The following is a 21091-nucleotide window of genomic DNA, read 5'->3' as shown; positions in this document are numbered from 1 at the left end:
ACCTGTACGTCTCTGGAGTGTGGGAGGAAACCGAAGATCCCGGCGAAAACCCATGCAGGTCACGGGGAGAACGTGCAAACTCCATACAGACAGCACCCGTAATTAGGATGGAACCCGGTTTTCTGGCGCTGTAAGGCAGCAACTCTACTAGACGACTCTATCCTAACATCCCATTGAGCCCACACCCATTCTTGTCCAAAGGGACAGAAGCTTGAAAGTATGCACCACCAGACTCAAGAACAGCTTTTCCCCCCCTCTGTTATCAGGCTTCTGCACGGCCCTTCCATAAGCTAGTGTACTGTCCGATTCACCAGTCTAGACATTGGACTTTGTCATAGAGTCAAAGGGTTGGGCCGAAGGGCCTGTTTCCACTAAACAAAATTAAACTGAACATGATGGAAACGTGTCTTTCTGCCCATCGATCACCCATTCACATCAGTTCTATGTTATCCCACTTTCTCATCCATTCCTTACACACTAGGGGGTAATTTTGCAGAGGCCAGTTATCCTACAAACCCACACGTCTTTGGAATGTAGGAGGAAAACGGAGCACCCGGAGAAAACCCACATGGTCACAGGGAGAACATGCACGCTCCACAGAGAGCCGAGGTCAGGATCGAACCCGGGTGTCGGGCACTGTGAGATAGCATCTCTACCAGCTGCACCACCGTGCCGCCCTTTTTGTAGGCTTGCACCCTGTGTTGGGATTATTTGGCACAGTATAGCTGCAAGTATTATAGACCCATGATACAACTGTATCATCTATCACCATTCATTTAGTTTGAATCTGCCACATGGCTTTGTACATCGTATGAACTGCTCGCTTTAGCATAAATACAGGACGGCTAAACGCTTTGTGCTGTACACAGCTACTTTTACAGTATCCTAAACTTGTCAGCTGAGTTCATATGACCAAGGAAATCCCCTTCCTGAGTGTAAAATGGATAAATATATGGATTAGTAAAGTTGAACACTGTAAAATGATAAGATATAATCAGGTAAAAATTGCCCTTCAGGCTAACACCCACTACCCTAGACACCACCCCACACCCTCCCCACCATCACCCATTCTTACAAGTCTTCAATATTTCTATACTGCTGCTTTAGTTTAGTTTAGTTTACAGATACAGCATGGAAACCAGGCCGTTTAGCCCACCGAGTCTGTGCCGACCAGCAATAACTGCACACTAACACTATCCTACACACTAGGGACAATTTACTAACATTAACATTATCCTACACAATAGGGACAATTTACTAACACTGACACTATCCTACACACTAGGGACAATGTACAACTGATGCCAGTTAACCTCCAAGCCTGTACGTCTTTGGAATATAGGACGAAACCGGATCATCTGGGGAAATCCCACACGGTCACGGAGAGAACGTACAAACTCTGTACAGACAGCACCCGTAGTCAGGATCGAACCCGGGTCTCTGGCGCTGTAAGGCAGCAACTCTACCGCTGTGCCACCATGCCTCCATACTGTTCTGGCTCTTATGATTTTTCTGATATTAGTCTCCAATGATAACACATGCCCATTCCATTGCCTTAGCCTTGTGTTTGAGAATGTTCTCCCTGCAACCCGGCTATCTCTCAAATTCTCTGTCCTTTAAAACATAGCTAACAAACAAACCTCCCGGATCAACACTGTTCCAATATTCTTCATGTGTAGGAAGGAACTGCAGATGCTAGTTTAAACCGAAGATAGACACAAAAAGCTGGAGTAATTCAGCGGGTGAGATAGCATCTCTGAAGAAAAGGAATAGGTGACTTTTCGGGTCGAGACCCTTCTTCAGAGCAAAGAAAGATCTCGACCCGAAACATCACCTGTCCCTTTTCTCCATAGATGCTGTCTGGCCTGCTGAGTTACTCCAGCTTTTTGTGACTATCCAATATTCTTCTCTGTGATTTAATATCCTGTTATGCTCTTTGATCAAAAACACAAACATTTTGGAGGAACTCAGCAGGTCAGGCAACATCTGTGGAGGGAAATGGACAGGTGACGTTTCGGGTTGGGACCCTCCTTCAGACTCCATATACAAATGTCTGAAGAAGGGTCTCGACCCAAACCATCGCCTCTCTGTCCATTCCCCTCCACAGTTGCTGCCTGAACTACCGAGTTCCTCCAGCAATTGTGCTTTGCTCAAGATTCCAGCATCTGCAGTTCCTTGTGTCTCCAGTTTACTTTTTGAAGACATCTAAGTTATATTCCTGACGAGGCATCTCTTCCAGCTTTCTCCCCCCCTACTACAATCAGTCTAAAATTGGGTCCTCACCTGAAACATTGCCTGGCCAGCCTGACCCACTGAGTTACTCCAGCACTTTAACTGCAGTATGCAGATAGATGTTTAGAGGCCTGTTAAACTGAAGAAAGTAATGCCCCTGTCCCACTTAGGAAACCTGAACGGAAACCTCTGGAGACTTTGCGCCCCACCCAAGGTTTCCGTGCAGTTCCCGGAGGTTTTTGTCAGTCTCCCTACCTGCTTCCACTACCTGCAACCTCCGGCAACCACCTGCAACCTCCGGGAACCGCACGGAAACCTTGGGTGGGGCGCAAAGTCTCCAGAGGTTTCTGTTCAGGGTTCCTAAGTGGTACAGGGGCATTAGTGTGTGGGGTGATCGCTGGACTGGGTGGGCCGATGGGCCTGTTTCCGTTCTGTATTTCTCAACTAAACTAAACCAAACTAAACTCAGCAGGTCAGACTCTATGACTCTAGGTGGCTGGTGGTAGGATCAGAAATTCAAAGATCACCAGATTGTTTTAACTGCAGTCACTGAAAGATCTTGTTGTTGTTGTTTTCCGTTCAGGCTCTCTGTGTGATGTTCACTGTCCTAAAAGCAGTCGACATGACTCGACTTTGCGTTTTACAATCCTTTTTCAATAAATATCTGTTGGTACTATTTATATAATAGTTGTCAGCCAAATTAGGTTGATATTAAACAGTTTCTCCTCAATTTCTGTCACTGGAGATTTATTAGCATCCAACACCTTGTCTGCAATCCAAATATAGGCAGAAACTCTGCCGTTCCCCATTTGCAAGGTGCGGCCTTTGCTTTCAAAGATGGACGCAAAGTGCTGGAGTAACTCAGCGGGTCAGGCAGCATCTCTGGAGAAAGAGGATGGGTGAGGTTTCAGGTCGGCGTCTGAAGAAGGCCCCCTGACCCGAAACGTCATCCATCCTTTTTCTCCACAGATTCCGGCCCTGCTCAGGATTCCAGCATTTGCTGTTCCTTCTGTCTCCAAGTATGAGTGTAGGCAGAAGATAGACACAAAATGCTGGAGTAACTCAGCAGGTCAGGCAGCATCTCTGGGAAAAAGGAATAGATGACGTTTCGGTTCGAGACCCTTCTTCAGAACAAAGAGTGATCTCGACCCGAAACGTCACCTATTCCTTTTCTCCAGAGATGCTGCCTGTCCTGCTGCGTTACTCCAGAATTTTGTGTCTATCTGCGGTGTAAACCAGCACCTGCAGTTCCTTCCTACACGAGTGCAGGCAGATCTTGGTGCAGGCGCGTGGGAATGAATCGTAAAACATGTTGCAGGCCCAAGGAGTTACAGCTCAGCCAAAATACATTGGAACACTTAAATGTTACTGACACTTTACAAAGGAAAGCTGGTTTCAGTGAGAAAGCGATGTCTAGACTAAACCATGTTATATATTGTCTCGTGCCATGTCAATCCTGATCATTGACGCACCCACACAGATGTAAGGTTGAATATCTACGTGGATTTGCACAGATTGTTAAACCCGACTGGTGTGACCATTCTTCCATCCTGTCTTCTTCAGCCAACGTTTCCTCACTCCCAACCCATCTGCTTATCCAACCACTTTTTAACCAGCCCATTAAATAAGTAACTAAATAACAGAGGCTGCACGGTGGCGCAGTGGTTGGGTTGCTGCCTTACAGTGCCACGTTCGATCCTGACTACGGGCGCTGTCCGTATAGAGTTTAAATATTCTCCCCGTGACTGCATGGGTTTTCTCCGGGTGCTCTGGTTTCCTCCCACACTCCAAAGACGTACAGGATTATTGGCTTTGGTAAAAATTGTAAATAGCCGCTAGTGTGTAGGATAGTGTTAGTGTACGGGGCGATCGGTGGTCGGCACGGACTCTGTGGGCCGAAGGGCCTGTTTCTGCGCTGTTTCCCCCCCCCCCCCCCCCGCTATTACAATCCGTCTGAAGAAAGGTCTCGAACCAAAACATCGCCGGGAAAACTCCCTCCACAGATGCTGTCTGACCCGCTGAGTTACTCCAGCACTTTCTCTCTTGCGCAAGACTCCAGCATCTGCGATCTCTTATGTCATCTGGACACGCACATTGTTTAAAGCTTGTGTGCTTCTGTCTAAAATGCAGTGTATTTGATGTTGCAGTTGTGGTCGGCCTTTCAGTAAGCTGACGCACTCGGACAGCACAGCGGGAAGAGTGGAGACAACAGGGCACTTACCGAGCCGGACAGGTGAGCAGTTAATCTCCGACAGTGACACCAATGAAGTTTCAGTGTTGGATTATCAGACTGTCAAAGTTGTTCTTTGGAGGGATTTTGAGACAGGCTTTTGGGTTATCTGATGTTAGGTTAATTTCAGGAGAGAAGATGTACATGGAGCAGGGAAGATTTACAAGGATGTTGCCGGAACTCAATGGCCTGAGCTCTAGGGAGAGATTGGGCAGGCAAGGACTCTATTCCTTAGAACGTAGGAGGATGAGAGGAATAGATCGGGTAAAGACACAGTGTCTCTTGAGCAGAGTTGGGGAATCAAGAACCAGGGGTCATAGGTTTAGGGTGAGGGGGGAAATATTTAATAGGAACCCGAGAGGCAACTTTTTCACACAGAAGGTGGTGGGTTATATGGGACGAGCTGCCGGAGAAGGTAGATGAAGCAGGTACTATCTCATTTAAAAGACATTTGGACTGGTACATGGATAGGAAAGATTTAGAAGGATAGGGGTCAAATGCAAGCAGGTGGGATTAGTATCAATGGGGCATCTTGGCCAGTGGGGAAAGTTGGGCCGAAGGGCCTGGTTCCATGGCTGTATAGACTCTATGACCCTACGAGAGGTTGGACAAGTTTGCGTTGTTTTCCTTGGAATGCCAGAGATTGCAGGGTGACTCAATCAAAGTATATAAAACTATGAGCGACATAGATAGGGTAGACAGTCAGAACCTTTTCCTAAGGGTGGAAAAGTCAATGAGTCGGGGGCATAGTTTTAACGTGAGGGAGGCAGAGTTTAAAGTAGGTGTGCGGGCAAGTTTCTTTACCCTGTGTGGTGTGTGCCTGGAACTTGCAGCTGAGGGTGGTGGTGGTGGTGGAGGCAGATACAATAATCATGTTTACAAATCCTTTGGATAGGAATGGAGGGACATGGATCATGTGGCTGTAGATAAGTGTTGTACATCTTGACCACCTGTAATACATCTTGGCTGTGATCCCTACCATTGTAGCCTCTGGAGAGGACTTTCCAGCTGATTATGTACCTACCAGTCATTAGAATGGCCTGGAAGAGGTACCTTAATGGTGAATGGAGACGAGAAGGAATTTCTGTAGCCAGTGGGTAGTGAATCTGTGGAATCTATTTCCACAGACGGCAGTAGCGACCATGTCATTGGGTATTTTTAAAGTAGAGATTGATTGGTTACTGATTAGTAAGGGTGTCAAAGGTTATGTTGAGGAGGCAGGAAAATGGGGTTGAGAGGGAAAATAGATCAGCCATGATTGAATGGCGGAGCGGGCTCAATGTGCTGAATGGCCTAATTCTGCTCCTACACCTAATGGTCTTGTGGTGAAGGAATGAGGTTTAAACAGGCAAAGGCCTTAGGGATGAGAGGAGTGGGGCGACAGGGAACAAGGTATAAGGTCTTTGGATTCACTGCTGATGGGAGCAGGCACTTCACCAAGCCGTGGTAAGGTAATGAATAGTTGGACATTTGTCTCCAACAGACGACCCCAACCAAGCCACCTCGGACTATGACAGCACTCACGAAACAAACAACAGCGACAGCAGCGACATCACGCAGAACGATGAAGACCAGGACTCCTCAGCCAAAGGCTTGGAGCAGTCCCTCACGGGGTCTGGCTGTGGGATCTACAGGCCCGAGGACATCACCTTGCTCCACCTCATCCCAGCTGAGGTATTTTCAGAGGAATAGTGTTCGGTCTGTGTTGAGTCTGTGGGCAGCACAGTGGCGCACAAGTAGAGTTGCCTCCTCACAGCGCCGGAGTCCCGGGTTCGATCCTGACCTCGGGGTTGCTGTCTGTACGGAGATTGTACGTTTTCCCGGGTAACCCTGTGGGTTTCCTCCAGGTGCTCTGGTTTGCCTCCCACATCCCAAAGATGTACAGATTTGTGGGTTAATTGGCCCTCTGTAAAATTGCCCCTAGTGTGTAGGATCTGAAAGTGGAATAACATCGAACTAGTGTGGGCAACATGGTGGTACAGCGGTAGAATTGCCACCTTACAGCGCCAGAGACCCGGGTTCGATCCTGACCTCGGGTACCGTCGATGGGGAGTTTGCACGTTCTCCCTCTGACCATGTGGCTTTCTTCCGGCTGCTTCGGTTTCCTCCCACATTCCAAAGACGTGCAGGTTTGTAGGTTAATTGGCTTTGGTAAAAATTGTAGATTGTCCCTAGTGTGTAGGAGAGTGCCAGTGTACGGGGTGATCATTGGACGGGGTGGACTCGATGGGCCGAAGGGCCTGTTTCCACGCAGTATCTCTGGTCTATGAGACCAAAGGCTAAAACTCTAAAAGTAAAGCTATAAAGGCTTTGTCCCAGTGATCTGGTTACCTGTTACTGTGCCATGCCAGAAATTAAACCTAGCAAAGATGGTTCATGATGTGACCCAACATTAAAAGACAGCAAGGACTCCATAACACATCTTCTGACTCGCAAATCCAAAACAAACTGTTTCCGGTTTTTTTAGATTTAGAGATACAGCATGGAAACAGGCCCTTCGACCCACCGAGTCCACTCCGACCATCGATCACCAGTTCACACTAGTTCTACATTATCCCACTTTCTCATCCACTCCCTACACTCTTGGGGGCAATTTACCTACAAACCCGCACGTCTTTGGGATGTGGGAGGAAACCGGAGCAAACGGTGGAACAGCGGGTTGGACTGTCAAAATGTAGAAACAAGGAACTGCAGATGCTGGTTAATACACAAATGGCACAAAGTACTGGAGTAACTCAGCAGGTCAGACTGCAGCTCTGCAGAACATGGATAATCGATGTTTTGATCGAGACCCTTCTTCAGACTGCCTCACATCATCAGAGACCCGGGTTCAATCCTGACCTCTGGTGCTGTCTGTGTGTGGAGTTTGCACGTTCTCCCTGTGACTTCTTCCGGGTGCTCCGGTTTCCTCCCACATCCCAAAGACATGTGGGTTTGCAGGTTAATTGTCCCTCTGTAAATTGCCCCTAGTGTGTAGGGAGTGGATGAGAAAATGGGTTAACATAGAACTAGTGTGAACGGGTGATGGATGGTCGGCGTGGTCCTGGTGGGCTGAAGGATTTGTTTCCCTGCTGCATCTCTGAATTCGAAACAAAACTCTGAACTGAATGTCGAGGGTCGAGATCAGAGATCTATTCCGCAGTCTAAGCGTACATTCATATCACATGCGCAGATTTCTGGCATTATTATGGGACATATATCGTGGCTGTCACCTCATTGAGCTGCAGTACGTCACTGCTACTGGGGAGAGGGTGCAATTATAGCATGACAAGGTTGCATCAGCAGTTTATTTTTATATATAAATACACACAGAGGGGACTTTGGAATGAAAAATGTGAAGGTAGCATCGTTTATAATAGAAGTATGAATAAATGTAACAGGAGTCACATTGGCCAAACTCACAGGCTGCCATTTGTGCATGTTGATCAATATTGCTCTCTGACTTCAATTTGTGATGAAGCCACACATAACACAAAGTGCTTGAGGAACTCAGCGGGTCAGGCATCATCTGTGGAGGGAATGGGCAGACGGTGTTTCAGGTCAGGGACTTTCTTCAGGCCGATGAAGTAAAGAGGAATGAGTTGGGAAAGGGAGGTGAGGGGGGGGGGGAGGGGGGAAGGTGCGGGACAATGATTTTCCAGCTTCTTCCCCCCCTACCCCATCAGTCTAAATAAAGGTTCCAACTCGAAACATTGTACGTCCATTCCTCCCTCAGGGCTGGCATGGTGGCGCAGCGATAGAGTTGCTGCCTTACTGCGCCAGAGACCCGGTTTGGATCCTGACCACGGGTGCTGTCTGTACGGAGTTTGTACGTTCTACCCATGACCTGCGTGGGTTTTCTCTGGGTACTCTGGTTTCCTCCCATATCCTACAGACGTACGGGTTTGTAGGTTAATTGGCTTCGGGAAAATTGTAAATTGTCCCTAGTGTGTAGGATAGTGCTAGTGTACGGGGATCGCTGGTCGGTGTGGTCTCGATAGGCCGAAGGGCCTGTTTCCATGCTGTATCTCTATACTAAAACTAAACTAAACAATGCTGCCTGGCCCGCTGAGTTTTTCGAGCAAGAAATGACTGTCCCACTGTACGAGATCATTCAAGAGCTCTCCCGAGTTTAAAAAAAAAAAAAACTTGTAAGCACGTAGAAAGTACGTAGCGGGTACGTCGGAGCTCAGGACGTCTCTTAGCGGCTTGTAACGCTAACAGCAGGTACTTGGGAAGCTCGTGAAGATTTTTCAACATGTTGAAAAATGTCCACGAGAGCCCTGAGTACCGACGAGCGTCCATTACCGTAAATCTCCGAGTTCGAATCAGGGCAAACTCGGGAGAACTCTTTGAATGAACTCGTACAGTGGGACAGGGCTTTAAGAATTTCATTGTTCTATATGGGACATATGACAATAAAACACTCCTGACTTGCCTCTTGACACATGGTGGATTTTCTGACAATTCTGCAGTTCCTTGTGTCTCGGTAACGTCCGGCATGATGAAACCAGCATTGATCCCAATCTCCTCAGATTCCTGATGGGTGTATTGGGTTTGAATTGTCCCCCCAAGGCTTTGAGTAAAGATGTCCACGTTCTAATGTCACTCCAGCTCAGACTTTCCTTTCACTTTTTTTCAGGAGAAACCAATCCTTGCCCCAGAGCCTCTCCTCATGGAAGATCTGGAGATAACATTCACACAACTGAACAACTGGAATTTTCCCATCTTTGATCTCATGGAGATGACAGGCTCAAAATGTGGCCGGATCCTCAGCCAGGTGAGCAAGAGCTTTATGATGCCGTTCTGTGTTGTGTAAACACACGGGGCGACACGGTGGCGCAGCGGTAGAGCCGCTACCTCACAGCGCCAGAGGCCCGGGTTCGATCCCCGACTACGGGTGCTGTCAGTGCAGAGTTTACACGTTCTCCCCGAGACCACGTGGGTTTACCCCGGGTGCTCCGGTTTCCTCACACACTCCAAAGATGTACGGGTTTGTCGATTAATTGGCTTCGGGAAAAATTACAAATTGTCCCACGTGTATGGACGTGTATAGCTCTAGTGTGCGGAGTGATTACTGGTTGGTGCGGGCTCGGTGGGCCGAAGGGCCTGTTTCCACGCTATATTACTAAACTAATCTAAACTCTCCATCCTATCATCCTATCAACAACTAGAGAGCGGTCCTGAGCTACAATGTATTTCACTGGAGACCCTCGGACTATCTTTAGTCGAACCTTACTGGACTTTATCTTGCTTCGTAAATGTTATTCCCTTTATCATGTTTTTGTACACTGTGAATGGCCTGATTGTAATCAAATATTGTTTTCCGCTAACTGGTTAGCACGCAGCAAAAGCTTTTTACTGTACCTCAGTACTCGTGACAATACACTAAACTACACTAAACTAAGCTAAGCTAAACTAAACTGAACCTTGTGGAAAACTGTTTTGGGCTTGACTTTGGTTAGATTACTAGTTTGTTCTGACATATGCAAGGTGTTAGCAGTAAAAATCTAAAATGCTCAAAGGAAACCCTCAAAGGGTTAATGGTGAAAGGAAAGAGGGCAGCAAGGTGGAGTAGGTATTGAGTCTACTCCGTCATTCAATCATAGACGATCTATTTTTCCCTCTCAACCTCATTCTCCTGCCTTCTCACCGTAACCTTTGACACCCTTCATGGTTTTCCCTCCTGCTGTAATAGATGCTGTCATAGACGGATGCCTCACCCACAAATCCGCTTTGGCCCGTAGTACTTCTCACCCCAGTCCTTGCCTTTCACCCCAATAATATGCTCTGAAGAAGGATCCCAGGATCCTGTCCCGAAACATCATTTATCCGTGTTCTCCAGAGATGCTGCCTGACGTAGAGTTACTCCAGCACTTCTTTTGTAAACCACCATCTGCCGTTCCTTGGGCCTCTATTTGTTTCTTTGCTTGGTCCTCATGGAGCGAAACAGCACAGAAACAGGTCCCTGGCCCCAACTCGTCCAAGCCGACAGATTAGTTTAGTTCAGAGATGCGGCACAGAAACAATCCCCTCGGCCCACCGAGTCCACGCGGGGCCAACGATCACCCCCTCACACTAGGTCGATCCTACACACGGGGGGACAAACCTGCACGTCTTTGGGATCGGGGAGAAAACTGGAGCACCCGGAGAAAACCTGCGTGGTCACAGCGAGAACGTACAATCTCCGTAATTTAAGACGGCGCCCGTAGTAAGGATTGAACCCGGGCCTCTGGCACTGTAAGGCAGCGACTCTACCTCTGCGCCACTGCCAGCGAGGCGAAACAACAAACACAAATATTGCTCAAGGGTTCTGATGCTCAAGATGCAGCCTGAGCTGTTCAATTTCAAAAGCGAGGTTAACAGCGGCATTGTATCTGTTTAAGATGTTCCAGATTTCTTTGGTCTCTTTATTTTCAAGCCACCATTTTTAATGCAGTACTTTGGATGTACCTGTTGCTAAGCCAACATGACGTAGGGCACCAAGGACACCAAGGAATTAAGCTGGAGAAAAGGATGTCACATTACGACTGATCAATGGTAGATTCAATCGGAGATAAGGGCAGTCATTTTCATGCTGCAATCTTGAAACAAGCAGTTGTATTTTCCCCCCCAATCTATTCCAGAATAATTTAAGAGTGTAGAAAAAAAAAAGAACAGCAGACGCTGCTTAATATACAAATGGACTCAGTCTAATGAAGGGTCACGACACGAAATGTCACCCATCCTTTTTCGCCAGAGACGCTGCCTGACCCACTGAGTTTCTCCAGCATTTCCTTTTAGATGTGTAAGAAGGAGCTGCAGATGCCGGTTTACACCGAAGGTAGACACAAAGTGCTGGAGTAACTCAGCGGGTCAGGCAGCAGTCTCTGAAGAACATGGATTGGTGACGTTTTAGGTCTCTGCTGAGTTACTCCAGTACTTTATGTCCTTTTCAAATGACTTTGCTCCGTCGAATGACAGTGGTGTAGCGGGTAGAGCTGCTGCATCACAGCCCCAGAGACCCGGGTTCGATCCTGACCTCTGTGTGGAGTTTGCACGTTCTCCCCGTGACCGTGTGGGTTTGCTCCAGGTGCGCCGGTTTCCTCCCACATCCCAAAGAGGTGCAGGTTTGTAGGTTAATTGGCCATTTGAAAACTGCTGCTTGTGTGAGGGGAGTGGATGTAAAAGTGAGATAACATAGAATTAGTGTGAACGGGTGATCGATGGTCGGCGTGGACTCCGTGAAGTATAGATCCTTTTTTCATGCTGTATCTCTAAACTGAAACCAAGACTAAACTATTGTATTTGAGTAGGAAGGAACTGGTTTACACCGAAGATAGGCACAAAATGCTGGATAGCATCTCTGGATAGAAGGATTGACATTTCAGGTTCTGAAGATTTAAAAAAAAATTATGAAGATAAAACAAAGATCTGAAGAAGGGTCTCGAACCGAAAAAGTCATTCCTTCTCTCCAGAGATTCTGCTTGTCCCGCTGAGTTACTACAGCATTTTGTGTCTATCTTTGATAGTATTTGACATTGACTTGATTGTATATATGGATGGTATCTGTTTGGATAGCATGCAAAATAAAGCTGTACCTGTGTGTACATACTGACAATGACACATGACAATAATAAGCTTAAACCTAAATCTAAATCTATAGTGGAGGTTTCATCTGAAGGGGAAAGCTAAAGAAAATTTTATAAAGTGCAGTTATGAGCTTAATGTCAAATGGATGTGTCATTTGAATTAATTTAGATTGGGTAATTCATGATCAGAAACATAGAACATAGAATACAGCGCTGAAACAGGCCCACAATGTCTGTGCTGAAGGGCCTGTTTCCGCAGTTTATTTCTAAACTAAACTAAATCCAGTTGGAACTTTTGTCTACCTTCAAAGGTATTTTATTGTCACATGTACCAATTAAGGTACAATGATATGATAACTTTAGTGAGCCTGTGATTTTTCTCTCTACTAAATATTATAATTTCCATGCACTAACTATCAAACCCCTCTCTCTCTGCAGGTAGCATTCAAACTGTTTGAAGATACTGGGCTGTTTGAAATATTTAAAATCCCATTGAAGGAGTTTATGAACTACTTTCATGCATTAGAAAATGGCTACAGAGATATTCCATGTAAGTATTGTCGCATCTTTTTGCATTGTGTGTGGGGGAAAAGTCACCACAAATACTGTTTGAGCCACCACTCACTGCAAACATGATTGTTGTTGATTGGAAATATATATATATACTGTCAATGGGAGTTATAATGCTAACATTCTGGTCCCAAACTTGGAACAGCCTTCCTGCAACAAGCGGTCGGCACAGCGGCGAAGCTGGTAGACCCACCGTTTAGTTTAGTTTAGTTCAGACATACAGTATGGAAGCAGGCCTTTCAGCCCGACGAGTCCGCGTCGACAATCGATCAACCATTCACACTAATTCTATCCTACGCACCAGGGATAATTTACACAGGACAATTAACCAACAAACCTGCACAGCTTTAGAGTGTGGGAGGAAACCAGAGCACCTGGAGAAAGCCCACATGGTTTCAAAGGGTCTGAAGAAGGGTTTCGGCCCGAAACGTTGCCTATTTCCATCGCTCCATAGATGCTGCTGCACCCGCTGAGTTTCTCCAGCACTTTTGTCTACCTTCAAAGGTCTTTTATTGTCACATGTACCAATTAAGGTACAGTGATATGCGAATTACCGTACAGCTTTACGAACACAAAAAAAAAAGCAACAAGACACACAACTACAGTGCCCTCCATAATGTTTGGGACAAAGACCCATCATTTATTTATTTGCTTCTGTACTCCACAACTTGAGATTTGTAATAGAAAAAAATCACACGTGGTTAAAGTGCACATTGTCAGATTTTATTAAAGACCATTTTTATACATTTTGGTTTCACCATGTAGAAATTACAGCTGTGTTTATACATAGTCCCCCCCATGTCAGGGCACCACACCGTTTGGGACACATGACTTCACAGGCATTTGTAATTGCTCAGGTGTGTTTAATTGCCTCCTTAATGCAGGTATAAGAGAGCTCTCAGCACCTAGTTTCAAGTTTACATTTATTGTCACATGCACCAATTGGTACAGTGAAATTTGAGTTACCATTCAGCCATACAATTTAAAAAAACCTAGTCTTTCCTCCAGTCTTTCCATCACCTTTGGAACTTTTATTGCTGTTTATCAACATGAGGACCAAAGTTGTGCCAATGAAAGTCAAAGAAGCCATTATGAGACTAAGAAACAAGAATAAAACTGTTAGAGACATCAGCCGAACCTTAGGCTTACCAAAATCAACTGTTTGGAACATCATTAAGAAGAAAGAGAGCACTGGTGAGCTTACTAATTGCAAAGGTACTGGCAGACTAAGGAAGACCTCCACAGCTGATGACAGAAGAATTCTCTCTATAATAAAGAAAAATCCCCAAACACCTGTCCGACAGATCAGAAACACTCTTCTGGAGTCAAGTGTGGATTTGTCAATGACCACTGTCCGCAGAAGATTTCATGAACAGAAATACAGAGGCTACACTGCAAGATGCCAACCACTGGTTAGCTGCAAATATATGATGGTCTGAAGAAGGGTTTCGGCCCGAAACGCTGCCTTTTTCCTTCGCTCCATAGATGCTTCTGCACCCGCTGAGTTTCTCCAGCTTTTTTGTGTACCTTTGGTCGGATTACAGTTTGCCAAGTACTTAAAAGAGCAGCCACGGTTCTTGAAAAAGGTCTTGTGGACAGATGAGACGAAGATTAACTTATATCAGAGTGATGGCAAGAGCAAAGTATGGAGGAGAAAAGGAACTGCCCAAGATCCAAAGCATACCACCTCATCTGTGAAACACGGTGGTCGGGGTGTTATGGCCTGGGCATGTATAGCTGCTGAAGGTACTGGCTCCCTTATCTTCATTGATGATACAACTGCTGATGGTAGTAGCATAATGAATTCTGAAGTGTATAGACACATCCTATCTGCTCAAGTTCAAACAAATGCCTCAAAACGCATTCTACAGCAAAACAATTATCCCAAACATACTGCTAAAGCAACAAAGGAGTTTTTCAAAAGCTAAAAAATTGTTAATTCTCGAGAGGGGACAAGTCAATCACCCGATCTGAACCCAATTGAGCATGCCTTTTACAAGCTGAAGAGAAAACTGAAGGGGACTAGCCCCCAAAACAAGCATAAGCTAAAGATGGCTGCAATGCATGCCTGGCAGAGCATCACCAGAGAAGACACCCAGCAACTGGTGATGTCCATGAATCACAGACTTCAAGCAGTCATTGCATGCAAAGGATATGCAACAAAATACTAAACATGACTACTTTCATTTACATGACATTGCTGTGTCCCAAACATTATGGTGCCCTGAAATGGGGAGACTATGTATAAACACTGCTGTAATTTCTACATGGTGAAACCAAAATGTGTAAAAATGTTCTTTATTAAAATCTGACAATGTGCACTTTAACCACATGTGATTTTTTTTCTATTACAAACCTCAAATTGTGGAGTACAGAGGCAAATAGATAAATGATGGGTCTTTGTCCCAAACATTATGGAGGGCACTGTACATAAAGGTTAACATAAACATCCACCACAGCGGATTCCCCACATTCCCCACAGTGATGGAAGGCAAAAAAGTCCAAGCTTCTTCCTCTTTATTCTCCCGTGTCGGGGCGATCAAAGCTCCCGCAGCCGGCGGTCGAAGCTCCTGTGGCTTGGAGTTCCTGAAGTCAGTCTCTGACCAAGGCCACGAGCTCCGTGATGTTAAGTCCACAAGCACCCACGGTTGGAGCTCTGAGGTCGATCCTGTCAAAGGGATTGCGGGCTTTGTGGTTAAAGTCCCGAAGGCTCTCTACGGTGGAACCCTCAAAAGTCAGTCTCCAGCAAAGGCTGCTAACTCCTTGATGTTAGGCCGCAGTGTGGACGGAGATATGATACGGGAATAAATCGCATCTGTATCGAGGTAAGAGATTAGAAAAAGCTTCCCCCAACCGGGGAGAACATACAAACTCCGTACAGACAGCACCCATAGTCAGAATCGAACCCGGGTCTCTGGCGCTGTAAGGCAGCAACTCTACCGCTGTGCCACCGTGTTGTCATGGCATTGCTTTACATTTCTCTTGTGCCCAGAGAGTGGAGGAGGAGGAGGAGGAGGAGGTAGGAGGAGCTGGCAAGTAAAATGCAAGCTTTAATGTTCCTGGGCTATTCTACTCTCCAATAACACATGCAACAGCTGCACTCTCAAACACATCAAAATATGTCGGGGTCAAGTAGCCCGTAAACGCCGTTCGGGAAAACATTAAAGGATTGTTATTGGCGAAATGTTGTGATCATTATTTATTTGCTGGCAGCACATTCGATGTTTGTCCCACAGAGCAAACAGGAATGTTCTGCACTCACCACAGCTTCACTGAGCCGACTTATCGCACCCTGTACATCAAGACACGCTGATCCCTGGATTCAACCACCCCAACCTCGTGACTCGTCAGTCAGCGTCTGACACGGCAGGGCAGCATTCCCACTTGGACGTGTTGATACTTAAAGGAAAACCACGTTCACTTTCAGGTGCCCAGTGGACAACATGGCCCCTGATCCATTTCCCCACTGCCCGAACACCTTCCCCTTCTGAATGGACCTTCCATAAGCTAGAGTACAGTCCAATTCGCTTCCAGATCCAAGAGCAGCTTCTTCCCCTCTGTTATTAGAGTTCTGAACGGTCCTTCCAAAAGCTAGGGCTCTGTCCGATTCACCTCCACCCCATTGCGGACATTGGACTTTGTCTCTGGAACTGATGCGCCATAATGCTGAGAACTATGTTCCAGACCCTGTATCTTCCCCTTTGCTTTATCTGTTGTGCTTGATTTTGTACTTGGTTGTATTTATGTATGCTATATTGATTAGTAGGACTGGATGTTACAATCCCTAAGATTTTTCACTACAATTGACATTGGGTATTCTTGGGGATGACCACTAGGTGATATTGCTACCAATCAGACACATCTTCAGTTGTGTACCTCAACGTCACTGGGTGTTTTGGCCTCTTATCACAAGACACCCTCAATCGAGGCAGGCCCACCGCAGGGTGATCAGCCCTGGGTGTGTGTCTTATGGTTAGCCTCTAGATGGTCATGTGGCAGCCCAGACAGCATATTTTCTCTTCAGCCACAGCCAGTAACTGCTCCATTCGGCTTCTGAACAGTTTGGATAGAACTGGCACAGCGATGCAGTAGTAGAGTTGCTGCCAAACAGCACCAGAGACCCGGGTGCGATCTATAGATTGGGTGCTGTCTATGCGGAGTTTGCACGTTCTCCCTGTGATCGTGAGGGTTTTCTCTGGGTGCTCCAGTTTCCTCCCGCATTTCAAAGACGAGCAGGGTTGCAGGTTAATTGGCCCTCGGTAAATTGTCCCGAGTGTGTAGGATAGAACTAGTGTATGGGTGATCGTTGATCGGCACGGCCTCAATGGGTCTGAGGGCTTGTTTACACAATGTATCTCTAAAAAAATCCAAACCTCTTCGCTGCACCTTGGTACACATGACCTACACCTACAGCTTAAATAGTGCTGGAGTAACTCAACGGGTCAGGCAGGCTTCTCTGGAGAAAACGGATAGGTGACATGTTGGATCGGGACCCTTCTTTAGACAAGTGGTTGGGAACAAACATAGAACGTAGAACCGTATACCCGGAATGCTGCTTTTCCATGTTAGCTAGAGATGCTGCCTGACTCCAGCACTTTGTGTCTTTTGTAAACCAGCATCTGCAGTTCCTTGTTTCTATATGAGCTGTGTGTCTTTGGTTGCACTACAGACTTTTTTTTTGCACAATTGCCTAGAATTACTGTTATTAGTTTATTGTACTTGAAATGCTGCACATATAGCAGTTGGTAGATACAGTCAAAAATAAGTCTTGTTGCAGCATCATTAGTTTAGTTTGGTTTAGTTTAGTTCAGAGATATAGCGTGGAAACAGGCCCTTTGGCCCACCAAGTCCACGTCGACCAGCGATCCCCGCACACGGACCTATACACACTTGGGACAATTTCACAATTTCACAATTTTACCAAGCTAATTAGCCTACAAATCTGTTTTTTTTTTCTCTTCGCTTTTTATTTGAATTTCATTAAGTTGGTTTATTGGAAGATGTTTCAAACACTATCAGCCACTGTTGAGGAGAAAATAAACTCTCTGTTTTCCAGAAACTGCACTGTTACATAGTGTGTAGACATTTTATATGATTTGGTTATATTTATAACAAACACATACGCAGTGGAGTATTAATCATTCTTAAAATGATTGCCTGGTCACTTGCATAAAGCTAATTGTTGAACTTGCTGTACATATTTTGGCAGCTATGTTTCCATCATCAGATCAACTACATTCACAAAAGGACCCCACCCATCCCTCCGTTGTGCCCCGACTGGACTCCCACCTATTTCTCCCTTCCACATTCCCCGCCCCCCCCCCCTCCCAATCCTTCAACTACCTTCCTTCCCTTGGCTTCACAATCTACAACTCTTCCAAACTCTCTAACACCTTCTGTTCTTATCTCTGGCCTTTATTCCAACCATTTAGTTGTCACCCCCCCTCCCTCCCTTGCCCGCGTCTACCTATTACCTGCCACACACTGTCCTGTCCCTCCCCTTTATCCAGCTTTCTTCCCCCCCCCTTCCCCCCCCCCATCAAAAGAAGGGTACCAACCCCGAAACATCACCTGTCCATGTTCTCCAGAGATGCTGCCTGACCCACTGTGTTACCAGCATTTTGTGTCTAATATGAAATTCAGCATCTGCAGTTCTTCATGCAGAAGAAGGGTCCCGACCCAAAACGTCAGCTATCCATGTTCTTCAGAGATGCTGCCTGACCTGCTGAATTACTCCAGCACTTTGTGTCATTTTGTGTATTAACCAGCATCTGCAGTTCTTTGAAACTACATTCACAATTACTATGTAACTCTGAGGCACCACAATGATTATGAAAGGATTCCAATATATTAACATTTCTTTATTTGCTTCTTGACATCCGAGAATAGACACTAAGTGCTGGAGTAACTCAATGGGTCAGGCAAAGGAATAGGTGACGTTTTGGGTTGGAACCCTTCCTCAGACTATTCCTTGTCCCCAGAGATGCTGCCTGACCCACTTTGTGTCTTTGTGCACTTTGTGTCTATCTTCAGTGTAAACAAGCATCTGCAGTTCCTTCCTACATACTTGACATCCAAGAACATCTTTTAATAGCAATGATAAATGTTTAATTTACTGCTATTTTGTACTCAACAGATCACAATCGCATCCATGCGACGGATGTGTTGCATGCAGTTTGGTACCTCACCACACAACCGGTCCCAGGACTGCAGACCTGTATCGGTGATCATGGCTCCATGAGCGATTCGGGTACATTTTTCAGAAGTGTATGCTCTATCCTATTTTTCTTTGAAGATACAGCGTGGAAACAGGTCCTTCGGTCCATCGAGTCCGCACCGACCAGCGATCCCCACACGCTATAAAGGATTCAATTCTAACCCAAGCCTACACACACAGGGGCCAATTTATATTTATACTAAGTCGATAAACCAGTGATCACGGAGAAAACCCACACAAAATCACGGGGAGAACGTACAAACTCTCTCTACACACACACACCCGTAGTTAGGATCGAACCCAGGTCTCTGGTGCTGTAAGTCGGTAGCTCTACTGCTGCGCCACCGTGCCCCCCTTGACGGACGGACAGTAAAACGTAGATCAGAACAGTACAGCAGAACAACAGGCCCATCGGCCAACAATATCTGTGCCAAACATGACGTCAAGTTAACCTAATCTCTCTGCCCGGACATGATCCACACATATCCCTCCATTCCCTGCATATCCATGTGCCTATCCAAAAAACTCATAAAAGCCACTATTGTATTTGTCCCAACACACCTCCAGCAACACCACGTTCCAGGCTCCCAGTATCGTCTGTGTAAAAAGTTTGCCCCGTACATCTCCTTTAAACTCTGCCCCTCACACCTTAAACCTCTAGGCTTTTCCATCCTGGGAAAAAAGGTTCTGACTGTCTACCATATCTTTGTCTCTCATAATTCTTTACACTTTCAGCAGGTCTCCCCCTCAGGCTACGATTCTCCAGAGAAAACAATCTAATCCGAACAATCTAACAATCTAACTTATCTCTATACTGTAAAGTGTGATGAAAATTATATGATAGATTATAGAAGGTAGACAAAAATGCTGGAGAAACTTAGCGGGTGAGGCAGCATCTATGAGCGAAGGAAATAGGCAAAGTTTCGGGTCGAGACCCTTCTTCAGATAGATTATACAAGCAAGTTTTGGCTTTTCAATACATGCAGGCTTAATCTTCTCTGTAAGTTAATGTTATTTGTCATATATCAACAGACAGATTAAAATTACACAGATGACATTGCTTCAGGAATATCCATTGCCTTTGGCTTTAGGCATTAGGGATACAGTGTGGACGCAGGCCCACCGAGTCTGCGCCGACCAGCGATCACCCCGTACACGAACACTATCCTACACACTAGGGACGATTTTAATTTTTTTTTACCGAAGCCAATGAACTTACAAGCCTGGAGATCTTTGGTGTATGAAGGAACTGCAGATGCTGGTTTACACTGAAGATAGACACAAAATACTGGAGTAACTCAGCAGAACAGTGAGCATCTCTGGATAGAAGGAATGGGTGATGTTTCGGGACTAGACCCTTCTTCAGACCCCGAAATGTCACCCATTCCTTCTATCCAGAGATGCTGCCTGTCCCGCTGAGTTATCCCAGCATTTTCTGTACATCTTTGGAGTGTGTGAGGAATATGGAGCATCAGGAGAAACCCCACACGGTCACAGGGAGAATATACAAACTCCATACAGACAGCACCGAAAGTCAGGATTGAACCCGGGTCCCTGGCGTTGTAAGGCAACAACTCCACCTCTGCACAGCCCATTACATGGATAGGAAAGGTTCAGAGGGATATGGGCCAAATGCAGGCAAGTGGGAGTAGTGTAGATGGGGCAAGTGGCACAGTATGGACGAGTTGGGCCTGTTTCCGTGCTGTCTGAATCCGTGAGTGACCTGGGTTTTCTCAGGGTGCTCCTATTTCCTCCCACACTGAAAAAACACGCAGATTTGCAGGTTAATTGGCTTTGGTAATATTGTAAAATTACCCTTGTGTGTGTAGGATAGTGTTAGTGTGCGGGGATCGCTGGTTGGCATGGATTCGGTGGGCCGAAGGGCCTGTTTCCATGCTGTATCACTAAACTAAATTAAATTAATTTCCCTTAGATCTGTCAGATGTAAACGTTCAATCACACTAATTCTTCTGACCAATGAAAATATTGACTGTCACATTGGGTATTTGTAAAGCAGAGATTGATAGGTCATTGATTTGCAAAGGCACCATAGGTTACAGGGTGAAGGCAGGAGAATGGGGTTGAAAGGGAAAAATAGATCAGCCGTGATCAAATAGCGGAGTAGACTCGATGGGCTGAATTTGTACCACCCCGGTTGTACTTGCCCTCACCACCACCTCCGGAAGTGTGTTCCAGGCACTTGCCAACTTATGTGTAAAAAAAAACCACCCTGCACATCCCCTTTAAACTTTGCCCCTATCACCTTAAAGCGATGTCCCCTAGTCTCTGATA

The 21091-nt window shown here is 46.0% G+C and overlaps 1 protein-coding gene across 6 annotated transcripts in view; it reads left to right on the top strand.

Annotated features, from left to right (window-relative positions):
• pde3a (phosphodiesterase 3A) overlaps nucleotides 1–21091 on the top strand; it is a 340829-nt gene that overhangs the window by 294199 nt on the left and 25539 nt on the right. For all 6 annotated transcript variants that reach the window (XM_033039491.1, XM_033039489.1, XM_033039493.1 and 3 more), the window contains 5 exons: nucleotides 4380–4465; nucleotides 5946–6136; nucleotides 9084–9221; nucleotides 12451–12562; nucleotides 18719–18832. In XM_033039491.1, coding sequence (XP_032895382.1) covers nucleotides 4380–4465; nucleotides 5946–6136; nucleotides 9084–9221; nucleotides 12451–12562; nucleotides 18719–18832 — 641 coding nt within the window. The remainder of the gene's footprint in view (nucleotides 1–4379; nucleotides 4466–5945; nucleotides 6137–9083; nucleotides 9222–12450; nucleotides 12563–18718; nucleotides 18833–21091) is intronic.

This window comes from Amblyraja radiata, chromosome 21, assembly GCF_010909765.2.
Source record: "Amblyraja radiata isolate CabotCenter1 chromosome 21, sAmbRad1.1.pri, whole genome shotgun sequence".
Classification (NCBI taxonomy): domain Eukaryota; kingdom Metazoa; phylum Chordata; class Chondrichthyes; order Rajiformes; family Rajidae; genus Amblyraja; species Amblyraja radiata.
The sequence above is the reverse complement of the archived record's forward strand: the minus strand, read 5'-3'. Positions and strand labels throughout refer to the sequence as shown.